General features: G+C 38.7%; 2 protein-coding genes across 3 annotated transcripts in view; one reads left to right on the forward strand and one right to left on the reverse strand.

Annotated features, from left to right (window-relative positions):
• Positions 1-460: 460 nt before the first annotated feature.
• On the reverse strand, positions 461-8,826 carry cdk7 (cyclin-dependent kinase 7). Its single transcript, XM_055200895.2, has 12 exons — positions 8,672-8,826; positions 8,433-8,492; positions 8,210-8,243; positions 8,048-8,115; positions 7,894-7,962; positions 5,451-5,561; positions 5,240-5,358; positions 5,053-5,152; positions 4,887-4,973; positions 4,637-4,786; positions 1,087-1,231; positions 461-608 (listed from the first exon to the last, which is right to left on the reverse strand). Exons 1-12 carry the CDS (start codon positions 8,735-8,737, stop codon positions 580-582), a joined length of 1,038 nt encoding a protein of 345 aa, XP_055056870.1. The 5' UTR covers positions 8,738-8,826; the 3' UTR covers positions 461-579.
• Positions 8,827-13,467: 4,641 nt separating this feature from the next.
• setbp1 (SET binding protein 1) overlaps positions 13,468-21,767 on the forward strand; it is an 80,656-nt gene continuing 72,356 nt past the window's right edge. Inside the window, exons 1-2 of one of the 2 annotated variants that reach the window (XM_055200900.2) lie at positions 13,468-14,019; positions 21,647-21,753. The gene's annotated coding sequence lies outside the window, so the exon portion shown is untranslated. The remainder of the gene's footprint in view (positions 14,020-21,646; positions 21,754-21,767) is intronic. The other variant, XM_055200899.2, reaches the window with a different exon arrangement.

Here is a 21,767-nt window from a genome sequence, read left to right on the forward strand (position 1 = left end):
TATGGATAGGCTCATTCTGAAAGATTTTCCATTTAAAAATGACAGAAATCAAAATTAATTAGTGTAAAAAGCAAACCTGTCTAAAACCCCACATTTTTTCTCTCCTGTAGACTTCACTTTGAAGAAAAGCTCCTGTGTGATGACAACATTTGGAGGTGCATTGTGGGTAGGGAAATTTTCGGGGGAGAAAGGCTGTCATTGCATGTGCTAAATAGCAAACTAACTAGCTTACTTACCAACTAAATATCTATCAGAGACAAGATGGTGACGAGACTGTGACAACAGCACCTCTCACAGGACCATTGATGCAAAAAGACATAAGAACATAATAATCACTAAGTTAAAACCCTAAAATAGACAGATGGTCCAACAACAATCTACATATAATGCATATGCATATAACTTTGGGTTACACTAACAAACAGGTGGTTTGCATAATGAAAACACAAAACAACAGGCATTTACATAGTTGTCTATAATTTAATTTTCATAGTACATAAAAAAATAATTCAAATGATCCCATAAATACGCTCATACTGTAACTGTTACATGCACCGTTGAGAAAAACATCCAGATCACTCAGAACACCAACTTCTTTTTAAGAGTACCTGAGAAAAGGACAGATATATAAATTTATGGTTCAGATATATTGATTTAACAATCCAACATACCATTCCTTTAAGGTGCAATATATAGATTTTAACGGCATCTAGTGGCAAAGTTGAGAATTGCAGCCAACAGCTCAGTGCACAGCTCAGCCCTACCTTTCAAAATGCATAGAGAAGCTACGGTACCCACCACAGGACAAACATGTCATCCTCTGAGGCAATGTAGTGACAAAACAACTGTAGAGCAACTTTTAGAAACATAACGGTGACTTCCACGTAAGGGGACCTGTGGTGTATGTAGATAAAAACTTATTCTAAGGTAAATAAACCATAACGGGTCTTTATGTAAGGTCTTTATGCACCACTGATAATATAGGTATGTACATTATATTGCATTTCTGTCAATAGATCCTCTTAAAATGTACACATTGCACCTTTAAGAATTTTGAAGTGACATGCTATCAGGCATGTTTTTCACCTTGTTCAATGGCATCACGTTTTCTCTTAATTCCTATCATCAGGTTTTCTTTCTCTTTTAGGGCCTCTGCTGAAGAGTTTGGTCTGGGAAGCTGAGGTCCTGGAGTTGGTCCTGGTTTATTGCTGAAATACTTCATCTTCAAAGCCTGAAATAAAATCATCCCTTCATTCAAACACCTTGCTTGCATATACAGTGTGACCTCAGCTTAGTCTTTTACGAATTTGTTTCTTTGACATTATAACCATTCTGTGTTTTATCCACCTGTTTCTCGAACGCGGAAGTAAGCGATGTGACGCATTTCCTTTCCGGTCCGAGACTTCCGTTTCAATAGACCCCTTCAAAGTTTGTAAACATTGAATGACTATCGGGTGCGCGCGCAGCATGGGGTCAAACTGTTCATATTATCCAGGCTTTATAATTTAATCTAACAGGGCTGAAAAATGATGGCTTACCTCAAATGAAGTGAGCACAACAACACAAGCCTCTTTGATATTTGCATTGTCCCAGTCTGCACGTTAATTGCTTGCAGCCACAGATGTTGTATTTTTTTGTTTTTGAGATTCGCATGAGTCGCGAAAACTTAACGGAAGACCTGGTGCGATTTTCACAGCCCACGACGTAAGTAGGCATTTTTAACGATACCGAATAATACGCAACTCAATCTGCTGTAATGACTTTTCTGACCCCGACATGCGCAGTGGGAACCGCCTGTGACGTGAACCGTGAAGGGGTCTATAGCCAGCCGGCAGAAAACAGTGTAGTGGGAGCACGCATAAAACGTTATTTAAACAGTTAATATTTATTACACCTGCCATGTATGAACCAGTGTGAGAATGAAATTAAGAAGTGGCTTGATATATAAATATATATTTAATAATTTCTTGGTGACGGGTCTTTAATGCGCAAATATAAAAGCAGAGACATACCAGTATCTTTACAATGGGAAAGTAAGTCAAGTGTTTGTACATGGAATTTACCAAGACTTCATGTTTTTAACCTTTTCAGGGGCTGGTTTAAAATGTCACAACTGTCCCTCTGGTGTGAGTTTTTTTTTAAACGTAAATTTTTAATGGACTTGTTTATGGCGACACGTCGAGCTTATCGTGGTCCGACACAGTCAGCAGTATCATTCATCACATTGTAAGTTATTTGAACAAACCATAATAAACATATTAAACTACTCCATGTATTGAGTATTGTTTTTCGTTTAAGAAAATATTATTACATCGCTTCTTACCCAGGTGGAGACATGAGCTTATGAAATTATTTGCTTTTTAAAGTATTTGCTGTTTCATTCAAAACATAACAAAAGTACGCTCAAACACATTACGAACTATTATAAACATTAACTAAGCAGATTATGTTGTATATATTTAGGGGTCAAGCACCGAAGGTGCTGAGACACCTATTGGAATTGTACTTTCTTCTTCTTCTTAGCCATTGGTGTCTATGGCAGAAAAATGGGGTCTCTAGCAGTAACTCTATAGCGCCACCAGCAGTGCAAAAATTAAATGTTCAAATGGTTATAACTGCAGATCCATTTGATCTATGAAAATTCTACTTAGTACACATGATTGCTCTCATCACACTTATAGTTTTTAATACCGTACAGTAAGACTCCACCCATTAAAGTAGCGGCCATTTTGAAATGTACAGTATTTAGTTTTTTCGCTACTTCTTCAAATTTGGTTCAATTGTTATGACAATCGCCTTGTGCGATTGCTGCGCCTTGTGCGATTGCTGCGCCTTGTGCGATTGCTGCGCCTTGTGCGATTGCTGCGCCTTGTGCGATTGCTGCGCCTTGTGCGATTGCTGCGCCTTGTGCGATTGCTGCGCCTTGTGCGATTGCTGCGCCTTGTGCGATTGCTGCGCCTTGTGCGATTGCTGCGCCTTGTGCGATTGCTGCGCCTTGTGCGATTGCTGCGCCTTGTGCGATTGCTGCGCCTTGTGCGATTGCTGCGCCTTGTGCGATTGCTGCGCCTTGTGCGATTGCTGCGCCTTGTGCGATTGCTGCGCCTTGTGCGATTGCTGCGCCTTGTGCGATTGCTGCGCCTTGTGCGATTGCTGCGCCTTGTGCGATTGCTGCGCCTTGTGCGATTGCTGCGCCTTGTGCGATTGCTGCGCCTTGTGCGATTGCTGCGCCTTGTGCGATTGCTGCGCCTTGTGCGATTGCTGCGCCTTGTGCGATTGCTGCGCCTTGTGCGATTGCTGCGCCTTGTGCGATTGCTGCGCCTTGTGCGATTGCTGCGCCTTGTGCGATTGCTGCGCCTTGTGCGATTGCTGCGCCTTGTGCGATTGCTGCGCCTTGTGCGATTGCTGCGCCTTGTGCGATTGCTGCGCCTTGTGCGATTGCTGCGCCTTGTGCGATTGCTGCGCCTTGTGCGATTGCTGCGCCTTGTGCGATTGCTGCGCCTTGTGCGATTGCTGCGCCTTGTGCGATTGCTGCGCCTTGTGCGATTGCTGCGCCTTGTGCGATTGCTGCGCCTTGTGCGATTGCTGCGCCTTGTGCGATTGCTGCGCCTTGTGCGATTGCTGCGCCTTGTGCGATTGCTGCGCCTTGTGCGATTGCTGCGCCTTGTGCGATTGCTGCGCCTTGTGCGATTGCTGCGCCTTGTGCGATTGCTGCGCCTTGTGCGATTGCTGCGCCTTGTGCGATTGCTGCGCCTTGTGCGATTGCTGCGCCTTGTGCGATTGCTGCGCCTTGTGCGATTGCTGCGCCTTGTGCGATTGCTGCGCCTTGTGCGATTGCTGCGCCTTGTGCGATTGCTGCGCCTTGTGCGATTGCTGCGCCTTGTGCGATTGCTGCGCCTTGTGCGATTGCTGCGCCTTGTGCGATTGCTGCGCCTTGTGCGATTGCTGCGCCTTGTGCGATTGCTGCGCCTTGTGCGATTGCTGCGCCTTGTGCGATTGCTGCGCCTTGTGCGATTGCTGCGCCTTGTGTGCTCAATGCACTGAAGGAGCTTGACCCCGTGTTGCTGCGTGCAGCTATATTCTGTACTGTAATCACATTTTTGTAATAATATATAATAGCAGAAAAAATAAATCAGCATATTTTTATCAGCATAATATTAGTTGTTTTTAAACAATTATTGTATTTATTTATGAAAGGTTTTACTGGATGGATTTGTAAATAAAGATCATGATTGCATGTGCGCCACATACACATTCAGCTCTTGTGCATGGGGTTAAAACAAATGTTTTGTAGAGATTTACTGCATTTGTATTAGCTAATAACTGCACAAATTATGTTGGTCTTTTTGGATTTCATAATAAACATTAAACAGCCAGTCAAAATGACACACTTGTGTCCTTCGAAATAGACTACTGTTAGCTTTAGTGGCTCACCGGAAGTCATAAACCGGAAAGCTCAAAGATGGTGGCGCCCACATTTACGTCAAGAAACAGGTGGATATTGTTTATAACCCTAAAATTTACAGACTCATTTTACAACTCCAGATTCTCACTTTATATCCACACAATCTGTGGTTTATTATATGAACGCGCATTTGTTGTACCCTCAGTGTAGAAGGCTCTACTGATAATGAATCACCTGTGTAGCTGTGGTGCGTGTGCAGGGGTTAAAGGTAAATAAACCCTGGAGGAGCTCCAGAAGATCATCACCCGCTGCGCTGAAGATGTGCTCCAATGGTGTGCCAGGAAACAATTTAAATGAGACATAGTCCGGAAGACTGGACATCCCCTGAAAGCCCAGCACACGTTAAATCACAGATACCTAATGCACCAAATGAACGGACCAAAAGCAAACAAATAACGAGTAGATCAGGCTCCCTTTGACTTACAGGCCATGTCTCCTCTGTCGGTGTTCCTAAAGCTTCAAATATTTTTGTCAGCTGGTCCAAGTCTGAATCACCAGCTAAAAATGGTACCTGAACAAAAAACAACAACAACAATGTATGCATGGGTATAAAGAAGAGCCAGATTTAAAGTGGTTTTCTAAACACTTACTCGGAGTAAAAGCTCAGCAAGAATGCAGCCAACTGCCCACATGTCCACACCCACACCGTACATCCTGGCACCGAAGAGCAGCTCTGGGGAACGGTACCATCTTTGAAGCACCATAAAGCATGTTATTTTGTTAATGAAAACAATTACATCAATACAATACACTTTAACACTGTTGCCCTTTACAAACCTTGTTACTACTTGATGTGTGTATACTCTGTTTGGACTTCCAAATGCTTTAGCCAATCCAAAATCAGCAAGCTTTAAGACTCCATTTTCATCCAGCAGCAAGTTATTGGGTTTAAGATCCTACAATGGAAGAAAGGATCACAGTGATCTCTATGAATTGTAGTTTTGAGACTACAGTACTTCATCACACCATAGACATCAGTGAAGCTCACCCTGTGCAGTATCCAGTAACTGTGCATGTACTCCAAACCCTGTAGTGTCATTAGAATGTACGCCTTGATGTTAGCCGGTGTCAACACCAGACTGGTGTCCTTAATGATCACCTGAAAACAGATCATAGTGCAGTTTAACAACTGACATATATATGTAGGCCTGTCATGATTATGAAATTTGTCTGACGGTTAATTGCCTAATAAATTGTGACGGTTATGCAGATTAATTGCCTGTTTTAGGGCTTTCACAATTATGACGATTAATTGTCCGTTTTATTGCTTTGACATTTAATTCTCAGAATTTTTTTGTTTGTTCATGAAATAGTTTCACACATTGTTGTGATTATTTCAATAAAATCTTTTGCAAGGTTTACCTGGCTGAAATATGAATACACACAACACATATATTCATAAAGAATTACTTTTTAATATCTTTCAAAAACTTTATAAGAAATAAACACAATAAAGTGTTTCAATGACTGAAAATAAAAATGCAATCAAAACAAACTGACCATACAAGAACAGGTCTTAAATAAAAGCCAATCTTACTAAGGTCATATTAGTACTGGACCACATGTCTGTAGTGGCTGCAAAAAAATCAATTCCTTACAGATTATTAAGAATAGCATCCCTCACTTCCCTAAATTTGGAATTACAAGTTTAACTGCATTTCTTTAAATGCATTTTTTCCACTGTATTAAAAGGCTTTGCAATGTATCGCATTAGACTGTCAGTTAAGGAGTGCCATCTGATACAGTCTCATTTGTACAGGCGCTGCAGCTCCCCTTGTGTTTTTAAAGAGATGTATGCAATCATTGTGGTGATCTGAAATAATCTCGAAGAGATCAAATAATCGTGATGAGATGATCATTTAATCATTGTGACAGGCCTACATATATATGTCTGCGCAGTGTCACATAGTCAAACACCTATGGAAGCTAATATGAAAACCAAGGAAAGCCTGAATGTGAAGTAGGGCTGGGCAAAAAAAAAAAGATTTTTCGATTAATCTTTTTTTACATGGGCGATTCAAAATCGATTCTCAAAGACCACGAATCGATTTTTTTTATGAAATAACCTGATCTTGTTTGATCAAGGATGCGACTGTTCTGACTTTTAACATACAATTTTCATCTTATTTTTATTTTATTGTATTTAACATAATTGTATGCATTTGAAAATTTAGAGATTAGAGATGGGTTCTGTTTTAATGTACCCAAGTGTACCTAAAATAAAAGAGTTTAATATACAGGTTTGTGGCTATTAATTTCTTTTTATTAAAGGAATAGTCTACTCATTTTCAATATTAAAATATGTTATTACCTTAACTAAGAATTGTTGATAGTGATACATCCCTCTATAATCTGTGTGCGTGCACGTAAGCGCTGGAGCGCGCTGCGACACTTCGATAGCATTTAGCTTAGCCCCATTCATTCAATGGTACCATTTAGAGATAAAGTTAGAAGTGACCAAACACATCAACGTTTTTCATATTTAAGACGAGTAGTTATACGAGCAAGTTTGGTGGTACAAAATAAAACGTAGCGCTTTTCTAAGCGGATTTAAAAGAGGAACTATATTTTATGGCATAATAGCACTTTTGGGAGTACTTTGACTAGCTGAAAAGTCCGCTCCCCTTCTCCCTCTCATAATGGGAGAGGGAGGGTGTTACTGCACCGAGTCGAAGTACTCCCAAAAGTGCTACTACGCCACAAAATGCAGCTCCTCCCCTAAATCCGCTATGAAAATATGAAAAACTTTGATGTGCCTGGGCACCTCCAACTCCATCTCCAAATGGTACCATTGAATGCTTACGCTTACGTGCACGCACACAGATGACAGAGGGATGTATCAACAATTCTTAGTTAAGGTAATAACATATTTTAATATTGAAAATGAGTAGACTATTCCTTTAATTACCCACTTTTAAACTTATATTCACTGTTCTTTTTTTATAAATGTAGTATTTGTATTGAATCTATCGAAAATCGAGTATAAAAACTGACCAGAGAATTGGAATCGAACCGAGAATCGAAAGGGTATCGATTTGATAGCTTGTGAATCAAAATCGAATCGATCCAGAACAACTGAATCGATACCAAGCCCTAATGTGAAGCCATTGACAAGTGACCCTTCTCTGAATTTGAAAACATTTGGGATAACTTAAGTACACATGTGAACAAAATATAAATATGAACAACAAAGCGGCAGGCTAAATAAGGCCTGTTAGGACTGAAACATACACCTTCACACAAAAACATTATGATCTCACATTTGTGGACTTGGACTTTTGGTAGTTTGACGAGCAATAACGATCTAGTTTTCCTCTTAATAGTTAGAAATGGTTTGTTTTGTTATTGAAATTTTGTTGGAGTGAACAGTACATGTTATTAGACAGTTACACAGCAGGGCACTACAAATAAATGCATTTTTGTAATCTTACCTCCAGATCTGTCTCCATGAAGTCAAAGACGAGACTGATGTTAGATTTATGACCGAATGCATCCAGGAGCTTAGACACAAACAAAGAGTTTCTATGTGTCAGTATTAGAATGTATTTAACAGTGCATCAGATTTGCATGTGACACATCACTTACCCCAATAATGTTTGGATGACTGAGTTCTTGTAACAACTTAATCTCTCGTAAAGCTGTTCTGTTGATGCCTAGTAGACAAAAAATCATGTGTGTAAGCCTCCAACTGACCAGATTAAAAAGTAAAGTTAAAATCAAAGAAAATAAAAAAGGAAAAGTACACACCATCTTTGGCCTCTGTTCTGTGTCCCACTTTAATCTGCAAGTTAAATAGACATTTGCATAAAAAATATCTTGATAACATAATGATAGCAAAGTGAAAGAAAAATATATTACACTAAATCACCTCATACAAAATAGCAAAAGATGAGAATGTGGTAAAAAGTGACAAAAAAAAACTTTTTTTGGATTTCGTATTCAGTGATGGATTTAGCTGGAATTTCTTTACCTTTTTGATAGCAACAATTGTGTTTGTGGTTTTGTCTCTTGCCTTGTACACAGTTGCAAACTGTAAAGAAATCACAAAACATTGTCTTTATTGAATGCAATACGCAGTAATAAAATTTAGAAGATCTGAAACGCATCTACAGAAGATGCTGCACGAACAATACAGAAGCGACTCTGAGAACTTCACTGAATTAAACCGAAAACCGGACAGCACAGAAATATCAAAGTAAAATCATCTACCTGTCCTTCTCCCAAAAAGTCCAGCTTTTCATAGCGCTTCGCTCTTGTCTTCACATCTAATGCCATGACATCAACTGAAGAACTGTTCTTTGTGAAACCACACTTCCTGCTTTGTTAAAGAGCAATATACACTTCCGGTTCAAATAAAAGTCCCACGAGGTTAACCGGGGACTTCTGGAGCTTCACCAAAAATATTTAGTTAAAATATTTATTTAAGTTAATGTTATATAAATATTGGATAATAACATATCAGAGGAATATACAATTGCAGAACAAATAAGAGAAAGTTCTGCTCGATTGAACATCAAAAGGGACATAATTGTTTTTGTATTTCTTTCTTTATTTAGATGGATATTTGTAAAAGACTTCAGTTATTTTTATTTATTTATTGTTTTTGTTTTTGCTTTGTTGTCGAATATGTGTGTGTTTCTCTGTCTAAGCCTAGTTCATCATGCTCATTTGGAATCTAAAAGAGAAATTATACGAAACCTCGTTACATTTCTGCATGCTATATTATAAATTTTCTTAAAATGTCCCTGAAGCACACTTGTTCATTCACATGTCATGTGTTTTTACTTTTATTTGGTAACTTTATTTAATCTCCTGATTAATTTGATGCAATAAATCACTTCTTGCTGCAGGGGGCGCTGTTGTCAATGGAAATCTATGAGCCTCAACTTTTCAAGTTCATTAATTTTTTAAAATATACAGGTGAACTGGCTTTTGGGTGAATATCAAATGAAACAATAATTTATTTAACTTCTTTTTGCGTTATTACAATATTTAAATGAACAGTGGTGGAATTGCACATTTCAAATTGCTTATAGATATAATCTGCTATCTTTAGTAGATCCATTTGACAGGTGGGTTACAGGTAGCAGATTAAAAGCTTCATCCATAGATATGAGCACACTAATAGATGCATTTAGTGTCAGGATAGAATCAGTAACAAAACATGTTGACATTTCAGACTTAATTACTCACTATACTATTTTATTCAGGAACAAGCAAGCACATAACAATAAGCATTACCTATAGATTTTTACATAACAGTAGTGACATGATTATACTTTACTTATCACTCAAAAGACAGAACCATTGTAAACGATTACACAATTATTATACAATTGTTCCTTTAAAGCATGTTTCCCCTTTGATACCTTTTTGTTTGACTTGTTTACTGTACGCCTTTCTATCTCCATCAGAAGTTTCCCATCTCAACAGGAAGTGGTTAGCACAAGCTCTGTTCTTATGAAGACGCCCACTTCCTCTGACTTTGATAAACACATTTGTGGTTTTGTGCACAAACCCCATCAGATAAATTTTCTTAACTGCTGTTAAACCCATGTCCCCAAATTACAGAATGATTTCTGGGTGATTTCACAATACAAAACAGGATTTAAGGCCAATCTAGTGTAGTTCAGAAGTGAGTTTTGGTTAAGTAATTGAGAAACAATAATGACTAAGCCTCATTTCAAATGAGAGGTGCAACACATTTGCATTGTTTATTTGGTGTTACAATGTAAAATACACAGAGGTTTGGTGTTAAAGGCAAATGTGCATAAAAAATTGAGAGGAAACAAATATGCTTTGCAATATGCATATTTGCAAATTGCATATGCAAATATGCTTGAATTCGCAGCCTTGCAAAATATTTAAACACATTTAGGAAATCAGCTTCAAACATACTAAATAATAAAACTGAGCCTTTCATTGCATCATTTTTTCTTTATGCAGGTAAAATTATCATTTTGAGTACTTAAGTATACCATAATAACCACACAATGATTTGTATATTTCTGCCAGTGATTGTTTTTTGAAATATTTAACTCTTGGCATTTGATACTCAGTAAATGCTGTTCCCCATTTAAAACTGTAATCAAGTCTATTGTGGTCTCCTGTTTGTTTTTTGTAGCTCATAAGATGATTCATTTCACAACCTAATGGTGAGAATGCAAAACTACTGAGGACTTGATGAGTCAATATGAGCATCTAGTAATATCAACATTCTTAGTCAAGACACACAAGTTAACAAGCTTAGATATCTATGCAAAACTACTTTTAAGATGTTTTTATTTTTCTAATAATATTGACATTTGTAGGTAAGTTGCCTGTGGTTTTATAAAGACTTCAGTATTTTAAGTTATCGACATCCAGAAAAATGCTGGACAAGCGTTTTGCAATATTCTGCAACAAATGCCTCATGCATCTTGATATGTTGCGTCTGCTCATGTTCTGTGGGTAGATCTTACACCCAAACCACATATTAGTGTGAGGAACAAACTGTACATGAAAACCTCTCACCTATCAGTTGCTTAACAGATCTGAAGACCAACTCAACATTTAGTATCACTTTTGGTTTTTAAGATCAGTAAACTTCTCGACCGATAACCGATTATTAGGAGTGATGTCTGCCAATACCGATTACTGATTTGGTGGTTTTACTTGTGCTATTAAATTGATAATAATTCATGACACAGTTTTGTAAGAAATGCCAGAAAAAATTTTTTCCCCCTATTTCAACAGCTTACATCAAAATAATCGGTTTTAGTTATAAGTAAACCTGTTAGTAAATTATGAATATTAAAAAAAGCATTTCTTAAGTTTTATAAATTAATAACATTCAGTTAATTACTATCAATACTGACAATCAAGCTGGTGATGATTCGTAACACTTCCTTTACACACAATTTGATGCATTTCCTGCCACTTTCATTGAGAGAAATAATCGGCCAGTTATTTTTAAAGTGTGAAAATGTGATACCGGCCGATAGCGATTATCGACTGATATCATATATAAGCCCTCAGCTAATACTGGTGCATTCACAGAAATGTTTAATTGATGTGCAATGTCTCTGATAACTGAACAAATAAAAAATATTGGTGCATCTATATACATTAGGCTCTTTACTAGATCAAAGCATGTCTGAGACAGGCATCAATATCTAGGTCATTAGATACTGTAGTTCATTTCATTGAAAACAGATTGCTGTAGTCCACATCTAACTTCTTACATGTGGTATCCATGGCAACTTTATCCACAAGAAAAATCATTGAAGCTTTTTGAATAATCGCCAGTGTCATTGATTTTCAAGGTTGACCAATGAGAAGTATTTACTAACACTGTCAAGGCATTGACTGCCCGTCAAGGGAGCAGATCCTGACCTCTATATTGAAGAGGTCTAAGGGTGTCATTACATTCTTTCTTGATCAATACACCGCTCAGATACAAACACTCGACCTGTCTAAAAGGATAGAAGAGGTAAATAATGTGGGGTGGATGAGCGATGACAGGTCAGTATTAAATACGCTTTGTTTAAATCCAATGTATTGGCTTCCATTTACTTTTATATGAGAGTTGGCAAGATATGCAAGTGAAGCTGTGCCAACTGCAAAAATATATTTTAGGAGGACTATACAGTCACAACAGTTCACATTAAAAAGGATAAATGTAAAGTAAAATGTAAATCCACCCGCATTTCACCCTGATTGAATTATCTTCATGAAGCTGCTTTAAATCATGGGGGTGGGTTCCAGGACAGGATTTAGGTTAAGCCAGGACTAGACCTTAGATATACTAGGACATTTAACTAGTTTTTACAAACATACCTTATAAGAAACATTGGTGTGCATCTTGAGACAAAACAGTGACTCTGATATATGTTAAGATATGTCAGTACAAGAGGTTTTTAAATTAGAGCATCTTAAACATGCATTTTAGTCTGGGACTAGGATAAGCCCTGTCTGGGAAACCACCCCATTATGCATGTGAACTGCCTGTATCATTAAAAAGTTATTAAAGTTATTAAAAAAAGTAATTTATTACTAGTTACTAATTACATCATCAATCGTGTAATTAGATTACTGCACAAATCAAGCTCTCCAAAAACTATTTAATTACTTATTACTAATTACTTTCTAAATTCCATATAGTAAATGATACACGAATAGGCTTGAAATGGCTCAAACAAATATTATGGTCCCACTTTAGGGTTAACTATTAACTACTTTTGCCTCAATACTTCAACTCTGCTTATTAATACTTAGTAAAGTAGTTGTTCATTTTAAGTATGGTAGAAATGGGGAGGGTTAAGGGTGTAGAATAAGGTTTTGCAGAATAAGGCATTATTATGTGCTAGTACAAATAAACAGCCAACATCTCATTAATATTAATTCTAATAAACAACCAGTTAATAGTGAGATTTGGAAACTGGAGTGTTACCATTATTCTTATTAATTTACCAAAGTATAAGTGAGGATACATAAAAAACATGCATTTTAACCTAGTCTTTAAGTTTTGTTGTTAAATCGACTATTGTATTACAGTATAGTATTGTTCTATACAGTCTATACATTTTAGTTACATCAAAAGGAAAAAAAAGAGTAATTCCTTACTCTACATTTTTAAGGGGAAATTAATTAAATTACAAAGTTACAACCAGCACTGCATTTGAATTGCATGGATATAAAAATCTGAGGTAAACCTTCAGAAATAAAGGTCATTTAATGCATTAAATTACAACAAATTAATAAATAAACAAAAATAATATGAGTTTGGCAAGAAAATAAACAAACAAATAATTATTAATAATAATGTAACTAAATAAATATGTGTTGGAAATAATAATTATTAAATAAAAAACAAACAAACCAAAAATATATTCAAAGTATTATATAGCAAAAATATTTAACATTACATGCATTACAATAAGTAAATGTATAAGTAAATAATGTGCGTGTTGATCGGTAGGGGGCGTCTGTGAGTGGTCGGGACCAGTCAGTGCATTTGCTAAGAGCACAGCACACCGATCATTATCAGAAACTACTGCGGGAGTCCGACAAGAGTCACATCACACTCGCGTTGAAGTCCGATCAAACGCGTTTAAACGCGCGGGAACGCCAGTGTCGGTATATTCCTGGATATTTTGCCCCGCGCGGCCATCCGGGACCGGTGTGTCCTTTAAAGCGGGACTTTGGATTTTATTAAGGATCGCAGATTTGTTTTGTCCGCAGTGGGAAGGCTCGATCCACCCCCGAGTCTGATGATTTGAGAGGGAAGCGATGCAGCGCTCTGAGTGACTGCAGCTCACCAGATTCCTGCTTGAATCCGCATTCAATCTCAATCGGCACACGCGCGCCTGCGTTCTCCGCGCGCATCGATTATAAATCGATCCATTTTCTACTCGTTTTTTTTTTGTTGCTTTTTTTGTGAAGAAATCAAATTCATTCTACGCGTTAAACTCCGTTTTCTTGAGTTTGAGGGATTGTAAAGTGCTTGCCATATCGATGTAAGTGGATGGATTTACTCGTGTAGACTTCAGCAGCAGCAGCAGCCGCTTCAGAAATGGGTGAGTTTACCTCAGCGTCCCTTCAACGACGTGTTACTACATTTATAAAAGCAGAATGCTGTTTTATATAGGCTGTAATTTATATACATACCAGTGAAGATGAAGACTAAAAGTATTAAAAATATCAGTAGTATTTGATTAAAAACTACATCTCGAGCCCGTTTGGTACAGAACTTCTGCAGAGCTCTATCTTTAAAAGTGGACAGTCGCCAGTGCGCCTTTGCACGAATTGCATTTATTCAATTTCCCTTAAAAACAAATCCACATACCTAGGATATAACTTTAGGATATAATTGTCACTAATCCCAGTTACAGAATATAAATGTTCATTTAACTCATTCTGATAAACAGCAGTGTTTGCTAACAGTATACTACACTGAGAGAATACCGTTTGCTGTGTGGTATAATATCGTGTTAAATTCAATTGAGTATTTAGCGTGATTTACGGTAATCGTGGCCATGCATCGGTTTCCCGCTGATTGAGAGTAGGCGTGTGTTTGCACTGTCAAGCGCCTATAGTAATTTCCACTATAAGCCACTGTGTAGGCTGCTTTCCATGTCACTTGGTTTTTTACTCATAGACGTCGCATGTGTGGTAACACCTAGCCAGATGCCCACCTAGACCGCATTTGGGCATCTCGGCCACGTTTTTTGCAAGCGTGCTCTCTTGCCTAAAAATGCTGTCAAGTACGCAGTGCACTAGGTTTGATGGTTTTGCATGTAATGAAAATTTTGACTCAAGTGCTTCGTTTCCCATCAGACCTGTCTTTTTATTAGGTTGCTTTGTCAAATTCACATCTTCTGACATTTACCACAATCAGATAATATTTAAATGATGTTTAAGGGGGATTCAAAGCCTGTCAGATTGTAGCTCTTATTAGTGTTGTACGCTTCATTTGATTGGTTGAAATCCTTTGTTCAATTCTAGAAAGGGGAGGAGTTCTGGCAAGGTTGTCTCAGCATCTTTGATACTGTTTACACCTGGTATTAAAGGAACACACCCACATTTTGGGAATTTAGCTAATTTACAGTATCCCCCAGAGTTAGATAAGTCTATACATACCTTTCTCATCTCCGTGCGTGCTGTAACTCAGTCTGACGCAGCCCCCTCTATAGCATAGCTTAGCACAAATACTGGAAGTGAATGGCTCCAGCTAGCAAACTGCTCCCAATAAGTGACAAAATAAGCTAATGTGGAGCCATTCACTTCTAGTCTTTGTGCTAAGCTAAGCTAGTGGGGGCTGCGTCATACCTAGTTACAGCACGCACGGAGATTAGAAAGGTATGTATGGACTTATCTAACTCTGGGGGATACAGTGAATAAGCTACATTCCCAAAATGTGGGCATGTTCCTTTAAGATGCGTTTTGGTTGATTGGATTACAAGTGTACAACGCTAAAGACAGTTGTAAACCGGGTGTAAAGGGCTCATCATAGTTGCGGGTATGTCCTACGCTGTAGCCTAGGCATCGGTTTTTATATATACTTCTGCAGCATCGTCCACGTTGGCATGCAATTAGACATGCAGACCTCTAGTAGGCAGTATTAATGCATGTAACCCACAGTAGCAGCGCAGCAACCAGAGAAGAAGCAGCTAGGCCAGTAAACCCACAAACAAAGAAGAAGCAACAGCAGCAGCTTGATATTATTTCTATGAAGAAATGCGACACAGATGTTTTTACCTGACGGGAGAGGTTCTAGTGGATCGCTTGCGTTCCACATAGAATGGCCGTGTTGTTAAAAATTTACAGAGGTGCGCAACAGGCTACGCAGTAGTACTGGGCGATATGCCCCATTTTGAGATCGTCCTATCGTCAGCCTGTGAGAGCCCCGATACATGATAGTATCGGGGGGCGGGGCAATGGTTTACTAATTGATTTGTTCATTTTTTTACTCGTTTATGACAAGTCACTTGATTGGTGGACCAAAAAGTAGCTGACTTGAACACTGTCATGCCGCAACCTTCTTAAAGCTGATGTCATTAATCCAAGCACGTCATTAAAGTCCAGGCGCTCTGAATTTTCCTGCGTACCAGGGAGCGGGAACAACACACTCGCTGGTTTTAAACCCCTGCGTGCCTAACAACCTCTCTAGTGCAAGAAAATGGCAGATGTGTAGCCTCATGTATTACAATCTCATGTGTGAGGAAGAGTCAGAGTCATGCGCATTACAAGTTCAGGTGCTAGAAGGAGTCCATGCTGCGAGCATTCTGGTTTGAGCAAGAGTCGCGCATTAAGTCCAGGTGCGTGTGGAATAAAATCCATGCGCGGTACAAGCTTTCTGCAAGGAAAAGCATGCAGTGCACATGTTAATGTGAAACTATGATCATAACAATAATAACTAGTGGCAACTATTGTCATGAAAGCCTGTTATCAGCAATATGTCTGCCGATCGTCGATACACAATACTATTGTCTAGCGGCACAACCCTACTACGCAGAGCTATGCACAGCCTACACATAACCTATGGCGTAGTACCTACGCACAACTATAAATTACACTTAAAAGTTTTGAGCTTGTCTTCTTTCGACCACATTTAGAGGTAGTCGATAATGCATTTGACAGGATTGCTTTCGTGGTGTAGAGGCACATGTGGTCAAATGCATTCGAATTGATCTTCAATTAATTGTCAATAACAGTTAAATCGGTAAAACTCGACGCTGGTCCATCAACGGTGGACAATAGGGGTGTAACGGTTCTCAGTAAAGAATCAAATTGTCCCATCATCCTCCCATGGTTCGGGACACACGTGCACCACAGTGCACCGTGTTTGATTCGACCACGCATTTCTAATATAGTTTGGTGAAAAAACAACGCATAAAACTGCTAATGTATGGTTCTGAATAAGCTATGTGTGTGTTTACGTGAAAGTACCTGTCTAATCAACTCATAGTATGCAAATCCGTTGCCAACCTCACAGTTCCTTCTCACGTGTTGGTGTGTGCGTTTGTGTGTGTGTTTGGCGCGGACAGTTTAGCGCGGCAAGCGAAGGAGAAAAGACGCTAATAGAGGCACCGCCAGCTTCATTTAAAGGGCGTGTTGCAGGTTAAATTTTTCAACAAATTTAGGGTTAGGGTTAGATAAACATTTAAACTGTTATCCATTGTATTTTATGTTGTTGGGTATCACAAAACTGAATATAATACGAAAAAGTACAGCGGTTTGCAATGATTCTCCTTTCCCCCACAACGCACTGTATGACGTCACGCTGTGGAGAGAATTGATCAAAGCCGCCTTGAGAGCATTGAGAGTGACTATAGAGAGACAAGTAAAGTACAGTTCTGATAGCGCAGATTATAGATAAATACATAGATAGATAGATAGATAGATAGATAGATAGATAGATAGATAGATAGATAGATAGATAGATAGATAGATAGATAGATAGATAGATAGATAGATAGACAGACAGACAGACAGACAGACAGACAGATGGATAGGCTAGTATAGAGAGATAGGCAGACAGCCAGATAGCATTATGTTAGCATAACTTTGTGTAGAAAGTTAACAAAAATTAACATACTCGTGCGTGCTGGCTTGAGGGGGGTCCATGATCCTGCCTGAAATGGGTGTAACTTTATGCGATCTTCAGCACAAACAGCATGTCAAATCCTGGAAGCCGAGTGAGGCACGTCACATCTGTTCGCGGGGTCGATCAGCACCAAAACGCACTCACTTCCTTGCAGCCAGTAGTGGAGTGACAATCGGGAGAGTCGGGACTTTCCCGGTGGGACGATCTGATAATAGTTATACATTTCGAGTAGGGCTGGGTATTGTTAGCAATTTCGCAATTCGATTCGATTTCGATTCTTGAGGCTTCGTTTCGATTCAATTCAATATTGATTTACTTGCTTCGATATCGATTCAATAATAAGTAAATACACAAGCAATTAAGTACCCGAGTATATTTTTAAGTAATGTGTGTAGTATTACTAATGTTCAGAGGTGGAAAAAGTACTAAAATATTTTACTTAAGTACAAGTAAAGTTCCTGGTCTAAAAATCTACTCAAGTAAAAGTAAAAAGTAAATCATTAAAAAGTTACTTTTTTTTACAGCGGGGAGAGGTGGAGGATTTTAGTATAGTTCAAAAACGACAAGGGAATATAAATCTCAAACTAGTTATTTTTAATTGTAGGAACATCTTTACAATTAAAGTGCAATAACAAAAAGTTAATAAAATAAAAAACTTTTTTAAACTAAGAAACATTTATGGAATTATTTAATGATTTTACATGTGAGTTATGCACTTTTGAAGGAGGTCAGCAGCTTGTAAATACAATCACTATAGTAAGGTTGTAATTGATGTATTGCTGGTAACATACATTATTTTAGTAAACTATATATCTAGTTTAAATGAGCATATAATTAGATGAGTGCCATGTCATACTTTTGAAACGTTTATTGTCTTCTAGCGTCCCTGACCTGGGGACCTGATGTCAGACCTCTCTCTCTCTCTCTCTCTCTCTCTCTCTCTCTCTCTCTCTCTCTCTCTCTCTCTCTCTCTCCAATGTCTAATGACCTGCGCATTTACGAGGACGTTCTGAAGTTGTGTTTGACTTGACGCGAAGCTGCTAGACTGCGATGGATAATGCGCATTGTATTAAAAACGCGTCGTGCAAATGAGCGTTAAAACCCGGTCTGCAATTTCGTACTCGAGAGCATTAATCTTACCTTTCTTAGGAATGAAACACTCGCTTCGCGTCAGTGGAAAGTGGTCGCTTAAATATGACCAGGGGTTTCTTTCATAAGATTTGAACTGAGGCGGGTCTGCATTAGCGCGCGCCTGTCTCGTCCGTCTCCATGGTTCTTTTTGCGCGTTCCCCCGCCCATCAATCATCCGTTGCGCGTCTTTATCACCTTGGATATGATTAACGGATATGATTTAAAATGTAGCGAAGTACAATACTTCAAACAAAACATACTTAAGTAAAAGTACAGATTTTAAAAACTACTCAAAAATGAAAAGTACACAAAAAACTACTCATTTACAGTAACGTGAGTAAATGTAATTTGTTTCTTTCCACCTCTGCTAATGTTTGATCACGTTAATGGTGCAGGCTTGAAAGAAGTGCTGCTGTTTGCCATCTTTGATCCTTCTGTTTTGACAGCGCGTCTTGTACAACGCTGAACGCTCTCACTAGAGTGTTGCCCACAGCGCCGCCACTGGCCGGGGGAGCTGAATCGATTCATAGGATTTGATGAATCGATATTGAATTGAGAAACAAATAATTGCAATGCATTGATGAATCGATATTTTTACCCAGCCCTAATTTCGAGTTATATAGCAACACCGTCTGGCGGCGTGATGTGCGGCCGGTTCCCGCAGCCCGCTGGTCAAACTGTGCAGCCTCTCTGCTCAACAAAGTATATAAAAGTGTTCAACCTGTTCGCAGGTCCAACCATGTACAGGATTTATAAAAATACGGTGATCAATGAGCGGTTCCTCCTCAAATGGGATAGCCTTTGACATCATTTGATGTAAAAAGCCGCCGAACTCCTGTTTATTACAGTATGTATGCGGTCTGATCTGAGTGTGCTGCAGCTGCTGACCACTGCTTCTGTGTATAAAATGATCGTGTGATTCGTTATGTAAGGGATAATGTAGAGGCAGCCGGTAGTTATCGGGAAATAAGCCCCGACAGTGTGATCGGGACCCGACGCGAAGCGGAGGGTCTTGTATCACACTGAAGGGGCTTATTTACCCGATAACTACCGGCTGCCTCTACATTATCCCGCTATTACACGGCTACTTGCCACATAAGAAAAAAACTGGACATGAATATGAATTTGAAACATTTTATTGGCATATTTGTTTTAAATTAACATTTTTATCCTTCCGCGAAACTTGCACAGATGCATAAAATGATCGTAATACCTTATTATGATCCTCTGCTTCATACTTTCATACTTCCCATATTAGTGACAATATGCATAAGAAGATGAGTCCACACAATGGCACTTTTAAAGGAAAAAATGGGAAAAGATAAAAAATCATGTCTATGTCCAATCCCTCACTTATTAGTAACATAAGGGGAAAAATATAAATTTTGCCAGTAATTTAGGTTTACTACAGTGTGACTCCAAAATGTTTTATCTCTTTATGGCAACATACCGTTATACCGGCTGAAGAGTGTAAAATACCTTGATATGAATTTTTGCTCATACCGCCCACCCCTATCCACATATATCATAAATAATAATTAGCATGGTAACTTTGCAGTATACCACATTATATATTTCCTACGATGTATATATGATTTCCAAATTATATAAACAACAATAAATGTCTCATCTATCTCTATGGCTCTAGCTGAGGCTTTCTCCACTTCTCCCCAACGTGACGTCATCGGCGAATTGCGTAAAAAAACCCCGTTAATAATACCAAAAACGTAAAAAAGTGGTCTTTAAAACCATTTTTGAGACATTTTAAAAATGATATACATATCTTGAGTGATTTATGTACCCATTAATCGACAGTGGTGGTTAACCTGCAACACGCCCTTTAAGTCTACTGCAGCAGTGATGCTCAAGAAAACATGGACAAAACTGTCAAATTTGCGAGTGCCGTATGCTCAAGGCAATACATCTAATATGACAAGTCACTTTACGCCGTCATCACCAGGGTCAGGGTGTTGTTGATAGCACGCGATCACAGGTAAGACGGAAACAGCACACATTGTCTTCGTGTTTACAAACTCCTCTTCTTGCAAAAAAACTTGAAGATATTGGCATAGAATATAAAAAGTAACCCAGTGTTTATGTGTTACTGTAAAGTTGGTACATGTATAATACAAGTGCCCTTGCAGGAAAATGTTAATTTTGGCAGAGGTTAAAAACGGTTTTTATTTTTGTAAAGAAGCCTGTTGTGACCAAAGTGTACCGAAACCGTAACCCTAAAACCGTGATACGCACCGAACCATGCATAATTTGAACCGTTACACCCCTAGTGGACAATGGTGTGCGGCACCTGCGCAAAACACATATTGCAGGAGAAACAAAAATGAAGCGAGCGCGCAGGAGTTAAACTAGCCATAATCACAACAATGCTCGATGCCAAACACACACATGAGCATTTTAAAGCATGCGAGACGAGGCTGGTTGCCAATGCAATGAAATGGCATCCACAGTAGATCTAATAGGGTTCGATACAGAAAATGCAAATATGGTTAGCTTACTGTAACTGACTGTCGTAACACTCTGAAAGCCGTGACTCTCAACTGCTGTATGTCACTGATCATTATGACTGTAGTGATGTCCGGTTTGTGAACGAATTGTTCTTTTGAACCGGTTCTTTTCAGTGAACGAGTTGAATCAGTACACCAAATGGGACTGAATCGTTTAAAAGAGTTTGCGTCTCGAAACAGCAATGATCCACAAGTTACTCACTTTCAGATGTGCTCGACAGTCATTCTGATTCGAAATAAGAGAGAGTAATCTGTATTATTCATAGGAGCTCTCCCCAACATTGCACTGACTGAACCGAGACCTGGTGAACTTTGTTGATACTGAGCATGTGCAGTACACAAACTGGAATTCCCTATTCACCAGTTCAATGATTTGAGAACAGTTTATATTGAACACATCCGACTCGATGAGCCATTAATACTGCACATGTGTTTACCGAACAGGATGATACAGTGATTCTCGAGTTAGGAACTGGTTGCTACATTTATGGAGTCAACAGTACACTTGTCCGAAGAACTGAGAATCAAAGAACTATGGATACTGAACATGCGTGAGTCAAACACT

Source organism: Misgurnus anguillicaudatus, chromosome 22 (genome assembly GCF_027580225.2).
Source record: "Misgurnus anguillicaudatus chromosome 22, ASM2758022v2, whole genome shotgun sequence".
NCBI lineage: Eukaryota > Metazoa > Chordata > Actinopteri > Cypriniformes > Cobitidae > Misgurnus > Misgurnus anguillicaudatus.